The sequence below is a fragment of the Acipenser ruthenus genome, chromosome 31 (assembly GCF_902713425.1).
Source record: "Acipenser ruthenus chromosome 31, fAciRut3.2 maternal haplotype, whole genome shotgun sequence".
NCBI lineage: Eukaryota > Metazoa > Chordata > Actinopteri > Acipenseriformes > Acipenseridae > Acipenser > Acipenser ruthenus.
Window position 1 is genome coordinate 12,946,138 of NC_081219.1, and position 17,848 is coordinate 12,963,985.

At 40.6% G+C, this 17,848-nt stretch overlaps 1 protein-coding gene across 2 annotated transcripts; it reads left to right on the forward strand.

Moving 5' to 3' along the window:
• The first annotated feature begins 2,296 nt into the window (after positions 1-2,296).
• Positions 2,297-17,505, forward strand: LOC117396933 (ras-related protein Rab-14). 2 transcript variants are annotated; one of them, XM_033995303.3, is made up of 8 exons: positions 2,297-2,511; positions 9,065-9,123; positions 9,401-9,454; positions 9,785-9,962; positions 11,188-11,254; positions 12,631-12,718; positions 13,023-13,053; positions 13,290-17,505. In XM_033995303.3, the coding sequence occupies exons 2-8, from the start codon at positions 9,072-9,074 to the stop codon at positions 13,465-13,467; spliced, it is 648 nt and encodes a 215-aa protein (XP_033851194.1). In that variant the 5' UTR covers positions 2,297-2,511; positions 9,065-9,071; the 3' UTR covers positions 13,468-17,505. The 2 variants fall into 2 exon arrangements, with proteins under 2 accessions (XP_033851194.1, XP_058861611.1); XM_059005628.1 differs by lacking the exon at positions 2,297-2,511 and adding an exon at positions 2,570-2,733.
• Positions 17,506-17,848: the final 343 nt, after the last annotated feature.

The window sequence follows — 17,848 nt, forward strand, 5'->3', positions numbered from 1 at the left end:
CGACAGCGGGGTTTAAAATAGATTACGAATCAGCGGGCATAACTGGAACACAGAGCCGAACCGATCGATCAGTCTGCGGGAAGCGCTGAACCGCTGTAATGGGATGTTTAAGTTACATCCAGATGAAAAAAATATATAATCACTGACTTAACGAGGTTAAATATGATCAATAATATTGATAGCAGCGTTGTGAAGCTTGCAGAGCGGTACAACCAGCTTGGTATACTGGTCGTTATACCACTGCGGCGTGTAAATAGCGAGCAACACCACGGTCTCTATTCACACGCTAATGTTATATTCCATTACCCTCGGCTCAACCTTACACCTCAGCCGAATCATTCCTAATAGCTATGACAGGGCGAGTGACAAATGAAAACGACAGAGTACTGCAGAGAGGTGTAAATAAGGGAGAGGTGTGACTTTAATGAACAGTGGTGTGAATAGAGGGGAATGCACAAACATGTAAACAGCAGTGCACGATTAACTTTTAAATACGCACCCAAACGCGATGTTGCTTATAGAATTAGACCACGTTATTACGAGACCGTACCTCTCAACGAATTATTAATACGTCCGTGTAAGCCAAGAGCCACCTGCCACGGTGAATTGCAGACTGTCTGTTTGATGTGTACTATTTGATTTGATTTTGAACCACTGTCTAATCAGCACGATCAGTTCAAACAGCGATGCTGACCCTAGCTGAGAAGGGAGAGGAAGATCGCAGCTGTCTTCCAGCTATCCAGCTCTACATATACACGCCGCACAGTAATCCTGCGCTTGACCTTGCACGCCTCATGAATGCACCCTGAACAGCTCGCTGAATCACGGGCAATCACAGGCTGTCATAAATATGATGCGTCAAAAAGGGCGTGGCTGATACTCTCGTCACTTGCACAGTTTTTTTTTTTTTTTTTTTTAAATTCTATAGCATTTCCTTCCTTGTAAAGCCTCACCACAGTCTACATGCATTTAAAACACGTCTCTCACGGTAGCGGCGGGCGCGGGTGATATCTGCAGTGCTGTGTTTGATCGTGACAGGCAGCTGCCAACAATGGAATGCATCACTCCAGGGAAACGTGACGGAAGGGCGTTCCCAGTAAGTACAGTCCCCTCTGCCAACAGCCAGAGCCGGTTCAAAGCGATATTGTGTGTGGGTTCAGATCCTCGGTGTGCAACGCTGTTCCTTTAGAATCTACCGCGGTGTGTGTATATTACAGGAAACAATGTACCACACAGAACTACTGCATTGGGGGGTGGACGGGGGGGACGGGACGGGACGGGACGACAAATTACCAGGATCTCCCAACACCTGCAGCTACACTCCCCAATACACTTCAAGAGAATGCAGTTCCTCTTCCCAGTGTATTATCGTTCATTCTATACTGTGATAGAGTGTTGTCATGGGCATTCCTCGTATGGTTAAGACACGCATGCCCAAGACAGAATAGGGATGCTAGGAGACAGAACTATAAATAATAATAATAATAATAATAATAATAATAATAATAATAATAATAATAATAATAATAATATTCTAATGACCTTTAACATTGATAACAGATAAATCAAGTGACGGTCATGGAATGCACAATTAATAAGTAAATACAACTTGCTAGTGTTGTAAGCAGTTCAATTACAAAATTTAAAATGTAAAAACAGCTAAGTCCACCGCATGTGTCTTTCCTAGCCTGCCGAAGGATTAACAAAGACTGTAATAGTGTAGTCCAAGATTACTATGCGTGAGTGAGCGTGTACAGTATGCAGCATCACAGTGGAGAGGAATTCCAGACGCCTTTTCTAGTTTATATTGTGTTAGGGCGCCCTCTAGCGGATTTGTTGTTGAATATTTTATCTCTTAACAGGCATATCTTTCCATTGACTGTACTGGTTTCCAGGTCAGGTCTTACAATAACCACACCAGTAGACCAAATGCATCCCCGCTGTAAACACCTATTGCCTAACATTTCTTGGCCCCGGTATCGTTTGCACGTACTCCCAAATTTACTCTCCAAAATTAAGTATGCCTGTGAGGCTTACTGTAGTAAAAAAACATATAATTCTGCAAAATCAACGTAACGCATCAGATTTTTTTTTTAAATCATTCCACCAAAATACGTCAGAAAACGTTTGCAAACTCGAATCGACCCTGTGAATTCATTTAGTTAGTGCTGGAAAAGAGACACCGCGGAGTTTGCTGTCCGTGACCTTGCCCTAATGAAGGGATTGCATTGGGGTGTTTTTTTTTTTAATATTTCTATTTCACGTATATCTCATAACAATAATAAGCGCAGTTTGATAAGGTGTCGTTATTGTCACATGCGTGCATTTCGGTGCAGCTGCGCGGCGCCTCTCAGCGTTTTGCCCTTTGTCCCACAAGCCCATTGTATGTGACGGAGGAAACCCTGTGCAGCGAAACCCGCCATCTTGGAAAGGCAAACACTTCTAGCACCAGGATAACCCGCAGATCCCCTGAAAGAGCCGAAATAAAACGAAAATACCCACAAAATAACGGTAAGGAACCCCTTAACAACCACCAATAACGATGTCTTACACCTTCCACCGCGGCACCGGCCCGGGGCCAGGGCTCAAGGACCCGCAGAAAATGTAAATATTAGGCTAAACGTGGAAGAAAATTGTCCATTGTCGAGGGGGAAAAAAAGCAGGAAGGAGGAGGGGTGACTACACCCATATATCCAAACAGAGCCGAGGTCGAAATAATCATACTGTCGACAGGTATTAACGGCATTACTCTGATAACCGGTGCATTGCAAAGGCGATTTCTTAAATTGCATGTATGTTTTTTTGGGGTTTGTTGCTTAATTGCGCGGCGCTTAGTTCTGATTCTTGCTATCCGGAAGAGATTTTGTTTTGTCATGTAAATTAAAACCCGGTTGGGATGTCATTTGGAAGTTAAGCGGCGTTCAGTTAACAGTTATAACGACGTTAAGGTTTGGGAGACGAGTTGCATTGAAGTGATATGCAGTGGCTGGTTTTATTTACAGTTTGTGTCAGTCGGTATTAACGACTGGGATATATAGCAAGGGACTAGGCCTTACCCTACCAGACAACAACAAAAACCATTTCATTACTAAAGCGTTTTTACACCGCACTCTTAATTGCTGTATTGTTTCAGCAGTGTAAGCAGTTCATAGATTGCATTTCGATTCGTGTCAGAATATGTTTGCACTGTTTAGTGTTGCTTTTGCTGAAGGAAGGATGTAAAATGGCTCGGTTTTGTTTTTTGACATGTCATTCGTAGCCCCGGTGCAGCGTTGTTTTTTTGTGTTAGTATGTATTTTATACTGCTGGGTGGTGAAAAAGAATTAAACACGTTGTGTTTTTTAGGATTGCATTTTAAATTCACTGTCTTTATTTTTTGTACCGGTAAGGCATAGTGAGTGAAGCTTTATATTATCCGTGCCTGGCTATTTGGGATAAATATCGGTTATTTGACAAAAGGGTTTACACACATTTCAACAAATTAAGAATACAGTAAATAAATCAAAGTTAAAAAGGCTCACCGAAAGCATACCCGGGGTGTGTGTGTATTTTTAGCTTGTAAACAAGGTTAATTTCATGAATGACATGCCTGGTATTGCTACGGTACCAGGCCTGGCTGTGTCATTCTCGGCTGAATGGGAACACGACACAGACACAACAGCGTCCTTTGAAATGTGTCTTGTAATATAAGGGTTATGTTATCTGTTAGTTCAAACGTTTTAGAGTTTGTGTTTTAAAATGTTTTCAGATTGATTGTACAGTACATATTTTTCAAAATAAGGTAGTGTTTTTTTTTGTTTTTTTTTAAGTAAAACTGTCCGGGTAGGACAAAGTGCATCTGACGTTTCAACTGTGCAAGCCTCTAAAATATTTGTAAATTAAATAACCTGGTAATTTTTAATTTTTTTTTTCTTCTGTCACTTTGTCAGTTTGCTGTCTTGTCTGTCAGATGCCTTCTGTTAAGGCAGTGTGAAATACCACTTGTGAAATGTGACATCATATTTTAGATCGAGATTTCCAGCAAGTAATGCAATGGTAGAGTTGTACAGAATATTAAGACAAATGGTCACAGTACAATACTGGTCGTTTTAAGGTAAGTCCAGTGTGAAGTATTGTGCTTTAGATAACGAAGAAGGGTTGGTATTGATTCATTTTCATCAGCGTCTTTTTTTCTGGACAATTGAGATACTGTAGGAGTAAGAACTGTAATTAATCAAATTAAGGTTCCCCCTTTCCACTGTGTGGTATCATCTAAGTACAGGCTGTGTCTGTCAAAGTGACTTATTTCCATTCATTGAATGGGTACAATCACTGGAACCAAGTCAGCATTTGCTGGGTCAGGTGTCTTGTCATGAATGGTATGATGCATGCCAATATTTGCCTTGCCAATCAAAAATGCCTTTCGTTTTGGTATGGCAGCTGCCGATACTCACTCTGATCTGTGTCAGTCACTTTTAACACTGGTTGTTTCTCGCTTAACAATGCAGTTTGGACTGGGGTGGACGAGAAGTTGATCTAGAATTAGGGAGAGTTTCTTTTGATAAGAGTCTTGCAAATGTTAGACAAAGGCTGAGGGAATGCCTTGCAAAAACATGTGACTGGTTAAAAAGGTCTTTGACCCCAGAACAAGCCCATAGTTACAAGCCAAGAAGTGCAATTAAACATCCAGTAAATGCTGGAAACATCAGAAAGTGTGTTAGAGGTGCACTCCACTTTTGGAATATTTCAATTAAAAAAAAAAACATGATGAATTAATAATTCCTGCATGTCCAGTTTTTATAAAATCTTATGTACATATGTGTATCGATCCTATGATGCTTGATTTCTGACTCGCCCAGTAAATTTCTAGTTGATTGAAATTAAAACCACGGTGTACTGTGCATCTCTGAGGTGGAGAGAGGTGCTACGCAGTCTCCACCTACATTAACAGAATCATGAACTAATCCCTTAACATAGAGGAAGCAAGCCTACATCTGGGAAGTTAAATATCACATGACTGTCCTGTGCAGCCAGGATATGAGATTGTCTGTACACATGAAAAGGGACAATAGGATCTTTCGCTCGCTCATAGATAACCATAAAGGGATACTGAAAGCAATTCTACCATTGATTGACTGCAGTTAAGTGAATGTACTTATTGGGGTAAGGCAATATAATCAGCTTGGAACCGGGAATGTATCAGTTTCACAACTTGTGTTCGATCGTCCTTGTTTGAGTTTGCATTTTTTAAAGTAAATTCCTCTCATGTTTTGTTTAAGAAAGATGAGATTACAGGTAAGAAAGTGATCTCTTGGTGTTCCCTAATTCTATTGCCTAGTCTGCGCTTACAGGCAATCGCATGCTGGCTGTATCACGCTTGACTGTTTAGCCTTAAAGCAGAATATAAATGTCTTTGTTTAATTTTGTTATTTGCCACTTTACGTAGCATTCCCGTTTCTGCCTCTACAGACACCTTCGTTTTTCTGCCGTTGACCTTGCATGCCAGATTAGAATCTGTAGCTGCTGTTTAAGACACTGACCTAGTGGCTTTATGAATAATGCAAGTAATTGAAATGCTTAGTGGACTGTAGGTTTTCTTTAGAGTGAGATTAGAGAGGTTTAGCCCCTCTACTGATTTTGCGCATGAGTAATCTAAGAGCAACATTTCGTTAAATGCTCGATCTCTGGCACTTTAGACTCTGTGCTGCGTACGAATGTGATTTGCACTGCGATGCGTTTTTGTGCCTGTGTGTTTTTGCATGTTTTTTTTTGGTTTTGAAAACCTGAATGAGTTTTCTTACTCTTAAGCGTGCCCTAACGTTTTTGCAATGCATTTACCTAGTCCTTAGGATTAGGAAAAGGATGTTCCATCAACAAACTCCTGGAGTGAAATGCAATAGAGCTGCATGTGGGAACAAAACCATTTCTCAAGCTAGTAGTGGTGCATATTAAAAAAAAAAAAAAAAAAAAAAAATTGATTGAAACAGCATTTTCTGTGTTTGCAAGCCGCTTTTAATGGATTTGTACCGAAGACAGCGTTACAATATCCAGGTTAAGTGTTGCTTTTTTTAATGGAATTGCCAGAATATAAAGTCACAAACCTAACACAATTTATGACTGAAAAATGTGTTTAAAAACCAATATGCTTGCTTGTCAATCTCTGAAGGGTTATTTATTTATTATTTTTTTGCAACAAACACAGTTGTCTAAATGTAAAACAAGAATTGCACTACAGAATAGACTAGCCCCTCTCAGGAACTTGGCACGTCACTGTGAAAATTGTCCTCAGTTTTTAGCTAAGAGATCTTTTTGAAACCTAGGCAGAACGCTGTAAAACACTTGCTTTAATTCTCACCACCAGGATAGAAATTTATATATTCTGCAAACATACCGACAAGTTCCACTTGAAATCTTTGCCTGCAGCCATTATTTGTTTAGCTTCCACCTGGCAAATTAAACATGCGCATCTTCGCTTTTTTTGGTGTTTTTGGAGAGTGTGTGCTTTGCATTTGTCGTCTTCAGGCTGTGCTCAAAGACCAATAAACAATAAAGTCTGTAAGCTAGCATTTCGCATTACTGTTGCATGAAAGGTAAAATAATGTACCTCTCTGGTACATATTAAAAATCACGTGTACAGTAACATCTAAACTATTATCACTTGATGGATTAATTTCCTTGCTTGCTTGCTTGCTTTCTAAATAAACTTTAATCTTTCTCCACAGTTTTTCTTAAAGACCCTACTTTGAAACTTCACACGCTTATCTCTTTTACATCTTGTATTTCTTGTGTGTGCGCACACACACACACACACACACACACACACACACCGCTTGCCCCATGAACTAAAACTTGCTCATTTTCACCACTTGGGACTGGAACAGAGGCAGTGTGGCTGATTTCCTTTGCATTGGCTTCTGACAGTAAAACTCTGATCCAAGTTACAGATTATAATACTGCTAAACAATTTCTTTTTTTTATTCTCTCTCTTCATGCTTTGCCCTGAATCCATGTCTTCCTCCCTCAGCTGGATGAATTGCGACAGTTGTAAGAATTGAAATCAGGGTGCTGTCACTTAAGAAATATGGTGATTCATACGTTGTTGGCAGGGAGAGAAAGGGGGTTGGTGAACGGTGAACATGTAAGCCCAAACTGAACGCATGCACCAAACCCTCCAGCTGAAACTGGTTTGCTTATATACAAACCATCTTCCAATATCCTGTTAAAAGATATAAAATATATATGCTGTATACTAGATCAGCAACGCCTGCCTCCGCTGACAACCAAGTGTAGCAGTTCAGCCATTCAGGGGTGTGCCAGTAAAAACACCTGCCTACAGACAATGTTTAAGTTTCCAGCACCTGGCCAAATGTAAGATGTTCACCGCCATAGCATTCCATTTTCTCAGGGATGTTAGTTGTGTTCTGTATTTAGGGTCGATGACAAAGAGCCTTCAATGATACTCTGTTTCTTCAGTGCTTCTGTCCTTCACTGCAAGAAGTCAGTCACTGGGTCATTTCACTGAATGCTTTGTCTGCAGCATTATGTAACGCGGTAACGTTAATGGGTTCCTTAAGATTGATACACATGCACACAGTAGACGCTGCAGTACCTGTTCTATACACATGACCACAGTCTCTCAGATGTAGCTATAAAGGCAGATCATAAGAGAGGCATTCTGTACAGGGTGGATTGTGTTTTTACTCGGGGAGGTGGGGGTATTTCCTGTTCGGTAAGCTCTTGTTGTTTCTGAACAGCGCAGATTGTTGACTCCTTTATGAGCCAGTTGCAGACAGGTATTTTGAATAGTGTGTCCCAGCTTGTTGGTGCTAGGGAGCAGTGCTTGCATTCAGAGGGCTGTAGAGTCAGTTAGGTTTGCATTCGTTCAGTTGTCGTGTTTGTTTTGTGTTTTTTTCTCATTCTAAACCCAGGGCTGGCTTTTTCTGTCCAATGCTTTGTAATCAAAATGAAGACATACAAACACGATTGCGTTGAAACGTTTTCATCGTATGGATCATCCGTCCATCCATAACAAACACTCTTCTCAAAATCTGAACTAAATGGCAACTTGGAATGGTGTTGAAACTTTTGGTCTCCTTTTATTCAGGTTTATTCAGGTTGAAGTGCTCCGTTTGTTCTGCTATTTTAACAGTAATGATTTAACAAAAAGCTTCTGTATTGTATTTAGAATATGAAAGTAAACTGTCAAGATCTCCCGCATCTCTTCTTTTGATAATGTCTTTTATTGTTGACCCCCAAGGTGTAATACTCAGCATGAAAGTTTTTTTTTTTTCAATGCCTGCTTCCTCAAAGCGAGTCTTTCTTGAGCATGATTCGCACGGGACCAAAAATCAGGTGTCCTCAGAGTTCAAGGAGGACGTCTAGTTAAGCTCCCAGGCGTGGATTCGTTTTTCATCAAGAAAAGCATGTAAATTCAAAATGAAATGCGATGTGGCAAGAGAAGGTGCTTTTGTGAATGATTTGTAAACAGGGAAACCGGGTGTAAATAACTAATGTCATTGTACCTTCTTTTCCTAAGGCTAGAATAACCATTTCGTCCTTTTTGAGTGATATGTATTTCCATACATGCCTTCAAATGAACGTTCAAAGCATCCATTTAAGAGTCGGTGATTTATATTTTGTATTTTCCTCTGATCCCCAGTTTGGTTCTGCCCAGTCGTTGCATTTTACTGAACTGTAGAATCTCGGGACTGATTGTACCAGTTTTAATATTATGATGTATTGTAAAGCCTGGCGTTGCTTCGAGGCGAATACCCTGGAAATGCTGCATCAGTTGTGACATAACCCTGACATGGATGATTCACACGGGAGTAAAGACACAGGACCCCTGAGTTTGAAATTTTACAGAAGGGCCCGATGTCCTGTAAAGAAATCGGAGCACCTCTGTGAGAATTATCTGGGATAAGAAGAAACAGACGGTTCGCACAGGACTAAATTTCACCGATGTCAGTAAAAATCCTGAACCCACCTGTTTGTGGGGATTTTTAGTCCTGTGCGAGTCAGGGCTGTGGTCTGCTTTCCTTTGTAAAACACACTTGTATAATATTTTGTGCTCTGTTTCTTTCAGAGCCAGAATGGCCACCGCTCCGTACAACTACTCCTATATTTTCAAATACATCATTATTGGTAAGTGTGGGACGTGGCTCCTCACCAGTTCCATTTTTCTTTATTTCTTTTAATCTAAAGTTACTGTATGGGGATTATGTTAATCTACATTTGGAAAGTGTTTGACATTTTAAAATCTGTGTAAAAAACAGGTTTCTCTATATATACAGTATCTTTTTTAAACATAGTATGCGATACAAAAATTAGTACAAGGTCTTTCTTTTTCATGTATACATTTGTTCCATAAACCGCTTCTCTGATTTTGCGCTAATTATATATACATTTCTCTTTATTGCAGGGGACATGGGAGTGGGGAAATCATGTTTGCTTCATCAGTTCACAGAAAAGAAATGTAAGTTTGTGGACCTTACACCTGTCTGTGTGGTTTTACATGTGTGTTACATTCAAAGGTGTGTGAAGACATCCAAACGAGTCAGAAGAATGCCTCCCTGTTTTAGTTCACGTGACCCGAATTCAACAGAACATATGGTTAGCCTTCATTTTAGTGGTGGGAGAAGGGATATGAAGGGAACATTTAGTGCATCTCCGGCTGAAATACATGAAACACCCACAAAGCCCTTCCAGATTTAAACGTGGGGCTTGGGAGTTGAATTATGCGCGGCCATGTGGAGGGCAGTACTACCTTGTGTTTTTAATTCCTGCATTTCTTGTGGTGTCGCAGTTATGGCTGACTGCCCTCACACAATCGGAGTGGAGTTCGGGACGAGGATAATCGAAGTCAGCGGTCAGAAGATCAAGCTGCAGATCTGGGACACGGCAGGACAGGAGCGGTTCAGAGCCGTCACACGGAGCTACTACAGGGGAGCCGCGGGCGCGCTGATGGTTTATGACATCACCAGGTGAGACGCGCGCCGCCGCCGCTGTCAAACGTGAAACCTTCGCCAGCATCTCCGCGAAACATGAGGTTACGTGCAGATACTTGGATTTTATTATAGTCACAAACATTCGTTGCTGTGATTTATGTCCGTAGTGGGAAATCGGTAAATATTTAGGTTGTGATTTATAAAGTAACGGAAATTCTAGATTTCAGAGCCTCCTCGGGGGGGGGGGGGGAGGGGTAGCTTGGACAGTCCATTTGCCAGCACCTCTGAATGGCATAGCAGGGTGTCCTTGAATGAAAGCTTTTGAAGTCTAATAGTTACAATAACTACTGCTGTGCTAACTTTATTTACTAACACAAATTATTTCCAAATCTCCATACTGTAATGTGTTGTGCTGAGAGAAGGGGGAAACCAACACGTATCAGCTTTAAAACATAAAAACAAAACAACGGTAAAGCTTTATGCTTTCATTTACTGCAGAAAATAGCAGTTTCTCCAAGGACAGCTCTCTTGTTTTCGGCTTGTATAATCTCCAATAATGAAGTCCTGGACCACAACCTTGCCTTACTCCATAGAAACAAAAGAATGGTGTCTCTGCTGAGCACCCGGTAAAAAAAAAAAAAAAAAATCCAGTGTCTCCTAGCACTTGGTTCTTTTGTAATGCAGTCCCAAATGTCAGCCTTCCCAATATTTTTTTTTTCCATGACATCACTGGGTCCAAAGAACACATTTCTGAAGCCCAAGAGTCAGATGGAACTGGCACTGAAATTCTTCTGTTGAGCAAAAGCTTGAATGCGTATCTGCATTTTAAAATGATACTGCCTTTTAGATCCTGTTCAGGGAGCCGAAATTGACATGTTAATACAGAACAGCTGGACGATCATGAGTTCATCTTAATTGGATTGATTTTGTATCTTTTTAAATGCTTCCAGTGACCGTGCAGTGACACCCTTATAGCTGTATATGACTGTTTGCTCCTGCCTAGAGGACCATGTTGTCTGCAGCAGTGACTCTGTAACCTCTTTACAGAGCTTTGACTCAAGAGTACACTGTACAGCTTTGCACGTGATAGAAGGCTGTGTTTACATACTGTCAGATATGCAAAGCCTCTTAATAAACGGAAACCTGTCACACCAGTCTCTGTTAGAACTGGAGCAGAGTGGTTTTGGTACTGGGGTGTGGTGATGGCAGGTATTTGTATTCAACGATGCTTTTTAACTTTTTTTTTTAATCTTTATTTTAGGAGAAGCACGTACAACCATCTTAGTAGCTGGCTGACAGACGCAAGAAACCTCACCAACCCTAATACTGTAAGTGAACAGATTGGTTAGATGGCGCGTGTCTAACACCTTCGTCACTGTGCTCAGTCCCTATCAGATTGGTTAGATGGCGCGTGTCTAACACCTTTGTCACTGTGCTCAATCCCTATCAGATTGGTTAGATGGCGCGTGTCTAACACCTTCGTCACTGTGCTCAATCCCTATCAGGTTGGTTAGGTGGCGCGTCTCTAACGCCTTCGTCACTGTGCTCAATCCCTATCAGATTGGTTAGATGGCGCGTGTCTAACACCTTCGTCACTGTGCTCAGTCCCTATCAGATTGGTTAGATGGCGTGTGTCTAACGCCTTCGTCACTGTGCTCAATCCCTATCAGGTTGGTTAGATAGCGTGTGTCTAACGCCTTCGTCACTGTGCTCAATCCCTTCAGGTGGTGCACCACACAGTCTTTTTGTATCCTCCACCTGTAGTTACCATTACGACCACCTAGGGCCTGAATGTTACACCACTGGGATTCTTCTAGTTTCATAGCTAGGTGTTGCTGGCAGTGTCTGCTCTGACTTATAAAACAGCAGTCTGTGTCTTCAACATATTAACTTCCTGCAGTGACTGCCTGTTGCAGCGTTCTAACCACTGCAATCTTTTCTTCAGTCCTGAGCTGTAACCTCTATGCTGCTGCAGCCAGAAAGCTGCTTTACCGAACAGCCTCTCAGTTCTAACACTGTCTCCCTGTCCTTGGGAATAACCAATCACTGTGCTGCACTGCCTCCTGAGTGTCTCTCTCTGCTTCTTAAGTACTGGATTACCCCCCTTTATTTTAATTAGCCCTTGGCAACACTGTCTTCAAGTCCTCAGAAACATCCATGAACTCTGTGCCTACTTTTTCTAGGGAGCATTCCAGGGACCTGTATTGGAAAGGTAACAGACCTGCACAATTTATCACCCCCCCCCCCAATAGAAACACTTTAAACACACACTCACATCCCTGTTTGCCGATGTCCACTCCTGTTAACAGAGATGCTAATGCAGCAGAGCTGCACCTTTTTTGTGATGCTTGAGTCCCACGTAGTCAAACTAAAGCACAACCAGGAGCTGTGTGCAACAGTGTGAGCACTGCTAAATACTAGCCTGCTTTTTTTCCTTTTCAGCTCTTCACAAAACTCAGCATAACTCGATATCCCATCGAAATGAATTGAGCAATGTACCGGTGTGTTAGGAAACCACAGACTGGCTGAGTGGGAAGTGAAACACACTGCAGTTGATATTTTTTTTTTCTTTTTATCAATGCCAGTTTCTAGAGGGCTATTCAGACTGTTTTGGCGTGGAGGTTATTGTTCAAGGGTGCTTGCGCTATACATCACGATCCAATTATGTGTCCGAAGTCTCAACCCGGGTCTGTTTCTTCGACAGGTGATAATTCTTATAGGAAATAAGGCAGATCTAGAGGCTCAGAGAGACGTCACGTATGAGGAAGCCAAGCAGTTTGCAGAAGAGAATGGTGGGTCTGTTTACTGCGGATCTGTAGGGCTGCTTTCAGACCCCGTCATGTTTCACAATTTGTATAGTAATAGTTTTGTAGCCAGATTTGTTTTGACATAATTTACTCATTTGTACCCCATATCCATGTTGTTATTTTTTAAACCATCCTATTAGAATAGTTCTTACTGTACCCCCAGGGATACTTTGTTTTTGTTCACATAAACACGAGTCTAGTTTCCCTGTTTTATTTTTTTTCTACTTTAATATTTCATAGGCTGCAAGCATCGCTAATGTGAAATTAACACATGCATCTTATTTCACAGGGCTGTTATTCCTCGAAGCTAGTGCGAAAACGTGAGTAATGCTTTACCTGTTTGTTTAAACTGCAGAGCAAAATGATTTTATTTAAATATCAAACACCAAATGTTTTTTTTGGATAAGCGACTACAGTTTAATTGCACACAGAGATTGTATGGTGTGCGATTCTTCTACCGTTCACATGCTCAGATCGTGTTTTTTCTTTTCTTTCTTTTTTAAGGATAACATTTAACCGTTGCTTAGCCGTGTCTTTGCTCTCTGTCTCCCTCTAGAGGCGAGAACGTTGAAGACGCATTCCTGGAGGCCGCGAAGAAGATCTTCCAAAACATTCAGGACGGCAGCCTGGACCTAAACGCAGCCGAGTCCGGGGTACAGCACAAGCCCTCTGCTCCCCAGGGAGGCCGGCTAACAAGCGAACCACAGCCCCAAAGGGAAGGGTGTGGCTGCTAGTGACGTCCGCAGTGGGGAAGACCCAACCACCTTCACCTCACTTCTCCACAAGTGTGTGTGTGTGATGGGGGGGGGGGAGGCTGTTAACTCCTCCTGCCTGCCTCCCTCCCTCTTTCGCTCTCCCTCTCCTACCTTACCTTGTCGTCGCCCCCCCCCCCCCCCTCACCACTATACCAGCCCCATTCGATAGTCCATTATGTCTGGGATTTAAAATGTAAGAAAAAAAATGATGTATGAAAAAAGATATTCAAGGTTAAAACTCACCACTGAGACGTCGGTAACATGAAACTAAAAGAAATAAGCATCTCTTTCCATTTATTTAATTTAAGTCATTGCGTTACTCTGTAAAGCATAATTTACATCAAACAACAATGTAAATCCAGTGCAGCAGCCTCTCCTGTTCACATTTTTGTAGTAGTCCGAAACGTCCTGATATAATTTTTTTTTTTTTAATCAGTGATTCACCTACATTACCTTTTTTTTCTTTTGGATTTTGCACCTTAATGTCCTCGTGATAGTTCCAGATCAATAGGTAATGCATCTGAAGTGGTTTGCCTAAACAATGGTGGAAAAATCCCTTCCCTTCTTCTCTTGCCTAAGAGCTTACTATACAAATTCTGAAACGTGCTGGGCTCTGTGAAAGCAGACCTGCAGAATGGCAGATTTGAAAAGCTGGAGTATGTGTTGTGTTTGCTGGTATATTCTGCTGTGGAGTTTAGAGGCTGCGTGTTGTGATGCAAACCAAGGGTTAGGGTTTGAACCACAACCCCCCAATCAGAGGAACAGCCCCTGGTCACGTGATCTGCTGTTAAATGTTAATAGAAAGGAAACGCCTCAGACAGGTCAGGGCACGTGCTTGAAGCACTTACGATTCACACGTGGAATCCTTCTTGATACCTGTGTTTAGGCAGCACTGCTTGGGGCGAGCCAACATGATGGATCGATGCTTGTCCTGTATTTCCAGCTTGTATTGAACTTATTAGCGACCTCTGGTGGCTAGATTTGGAAATTACAGTTCAGTGATAATACGGTAATGATAATGAGGACACATAGCATTCATGTGCTCTCCATTCCTGTATGCAGACACGGCTATTGGTTGTGTCTGTATTCTGTTACCGATCAGCTGTAGTTAAAATGACAGTTGTCTTGATACTTTGGGAAATTGTGTTTTTGTTTACCCATTAAGTTAATGATTTTTTTTTTTTTTCTCGAGTCTTAACCTGAAAAAGCAAAAAGGGTAAAATAATACTTTTGGTTTTGTTTCTTCTGCACTTCTCTCATCAACTGTAGCCCCATTCCAGACCCTGTTTTATGTACTTCCACGTGTTTAAAAAAGAAAGAAAAATGTGTATACATTTTGAAGGAGCTGTGTTATAACATATAAATGCATTCTGCGTGTAATATGATTTTAATGAAGACAAATTGATTTTAAAAGAAAAAATACATTATCCACTCTCTTTGTACAGTATGACCTCTCTTTAAAACTGTGTCATGTTGCCCCGTGAAGCACAGAAATAGATGTGATCACTAATAATAAAAAGAAACGACAAAACAAAACCCAACTTTTTACAACTGTATTGAGATTTACTTTTAACACCAGTTGCATTTTCTTGTATAATGTGTCTGTTTCTGCTTTGTTCCATCATTGCACTATGGTCTGACCGGCTCTGCTGTGTGTATTAGTCCCTTGTGATAACATGCTTCTCCCTCCTCGTGTTGGTGTCTTGCAGTTTTGCGTCTGGCTGTATTTTCTCACTTCGTTGTTGTATACATGCCTAAGAGCCTTGACAAAAATACTGGCCCGGAAATACCTTTACACAGGAAACCTGCTTTTACTATACAGTAGAAATATTTTAGGGTGCATCTAGATTTTTTTAAACTGATTTAATGAATGAATAAATTATTCTTATATTCTAGTGGGTTGGGAGAGGAAGATGGTGGTAGGGGGAGACTGTGAACTATGTTAGCTGTGTTGAATATAACGCTGCAATGTATCTTTTTTATTTTAAAGATTTGGAAAGAGACAGTGATCATTCTCAACATGGGTCTTTTTAAGTTTTCAGGAATTATGAACCCTCCCTGGTCTTTTGGAGAAGGGGATTGTGTTGTATATATTGTACATTCATCCAGAAGCAGAGGCTGAGATGGAATGAATTTTGAAAGGTTTCTAAGAAAGGAAGTTGGCTGCATTTTTTTAAACTATTACAAGGTGCAACGTCAGGCTATTGATTAAACATGCATTTTAACATACAAGGACTGGCATTTTCAGAAAGCGTGCTGCAGAGGTTGAATCGGAAGGCTTGTTTGTTAGCAGCAGCATTTCAAAGATGGCGAGGGTTAGTGAATTCCAGATTTAAAAGGATATGTGAATTTCAAGACGGTCTCAAAGGATCGTAGGCCGATGTGTTTAGTTGTTTGGTTACACGCTTTGCTGCATTCAGTATAAAAGTACGATCTGCAAGACACTGAGTGTGACATCCCCAAACGACATAACTCCCTGTATCCATGCCCAGACGACATAACTCCCTGTATCCATGCCCAGACGACATAACTAACTGTATTTAGTAATTCAGTAGAATTACTGGGCGGTCTGTTTTAGATAATTTCTTGTTGGATTCCCTTCTGTTCATGGAAGCTGCTTTCTGTGCTGCCAGTCACAGACCCTGCTCTGCAAATGATTATATTTTTAATTTTATTTGGGGTGGGCCGTTGTGTTGTCCTTGACATGCTGGATTGAGAGAGTCATGCTGCTCAAGTGCTGTGTTAAATCTGTGCCATTTCTCATTATACACCAGCTTTTAATGTGCAGTCTGCTCTGTATATGTAGAGATGAACTTCCCAGCTTCTGAATCTGACGAGACCACCGTAATGCCAAACGGGGAGGATGCTGGGTTGTGTTTCGAAGAAAATAATATGACAGCGTTTAAATTGAAAAAAATATTTTCAATTGCAGGAGTTTCTTTTAAGAGCAAAAAATCCCCCCCCCCCCCACAAGATTAAATAAAGATTAAATAAAAATATTACGTATGCTTGAATGCTTGTTTCTGAATTAGTCATTTTTTTGTAGTAAGAGGTTAATGTGACATAGCAGAGGTCTTAAAGAGGGTGCTGTCCATTCATTTTTATTTTTAATGAGTGCAATTATTAATAAGCAAACATTAAACATGATACGTAACCAGCTATCTGTCTTGGTACTACCTTTCTCTTAACCGTTTGGAATCTGTATTTCCGTCTCTGAATTGGAATGCATTTTGACATACTGTATTTTTAAATGAAATGTAACCTTTTTCTTTATCATGGCTTTAGTAAACGCAGTCCTTGGTTTAAGAGGAGCCCTGCTTTGCCCTAAACTCTGGGCACATTGCTGCTTGGCCCTGTAGAAATTAGTAAAAAGCATGGGCGCTTGCGCTTAAAAATAACAAAAGTCCTAAAAAAAAAAAAAAAAAAAAACACAGATCATTTTGACACTAAGCTAAGCGAAAGCATTTTTGTTTGATGTGGTACCGGGACACGGCATGTTATGTAAAGGCCAAAACTGGACTCTGTAGTTCCTCAGGAACTTTCCCTCTGCTCTGTTTTGTTCTTCGTATTGTTTAGTCGGAGCATGTGCCCTTTTATTGAAGTAGATGCAAGTAATGTTAAACCAAACTTTAATTACAGCTCTTGTCTTGGGAGCATATATGAAATCTATATGAAAAAATATCACTTTTTAATGATTTATTAAATAACCCAACTTAAGGACCACAGCCTGCTAACATAAATATATAATATTTATATGAAATAGTCATTATAAAGCCAACTCAAAAGACATTGAAATTGGCTGAAGTCATTAAATGTTTGCTTGGTTTTCTGTTTCTATATCTCTTTTTTTTCTATTTCTCATTAATGTTTTTTTTAACTCTTAAACCGCTTACAATAGGTCTTGTTATTTATATCGGTGACAAACCAACTTTCTTCGGACTGCTGTACTTTTCATTTGATGGAACAAAATTGCTATTAATCTGAATATTTGTAAATAAAGTACCTGTATCTAGATAACTCTGTTGGTCTTTCATTTCCCAAGACCTGTTTTTATACAGGACTGTGCAAAAGCAGCTGCAGCCAGTGTCCTTATTGTGTATAGCGGACAGGTAACCAAATCAGCAATCGATGCATTCAGAAAAAAACTCTTCAACTACTAGGTATGCACATATTACTGTACATAGGAATATATGCATTTAGAAAACGTTACCATTAAAGGTTTTTTTAGTTTTAGCTTTTTGGTATAATGTAACTGTTGTTAACGGATGGGTCCAGTGTTCCATTAAAGATGAACGTGCAGATGTTCAGCCTGAGGAGAGGGTGGTGCAGAGCTGTCATTCATGACTTTTTTGTTACAAAA

Bases quoted from the DNA above. Each gene is read 5' to 3' on its own strand.
- LOC117396933 (XM_033995303.3), top strand. From the start codon at position 9,072: ATGGCCACCGCTCCGTACAACTACTCCTATATTTTCAAATACATCATT. The intron at 9,124-9,400 runs GTAAGTGTGGGA...TCTTTATTGCAG, and splicing joins TTTCAAATACATCATTATTG to GGGACATGGGAGTGGGGAAA. The intron at 11,255-12,630 runs GTAAGTGAACAG...TTTCTTCGACAG, and splicing joins ACCTCACCAACCCTAATACT to GTGATAATTCTTATAGGAAA.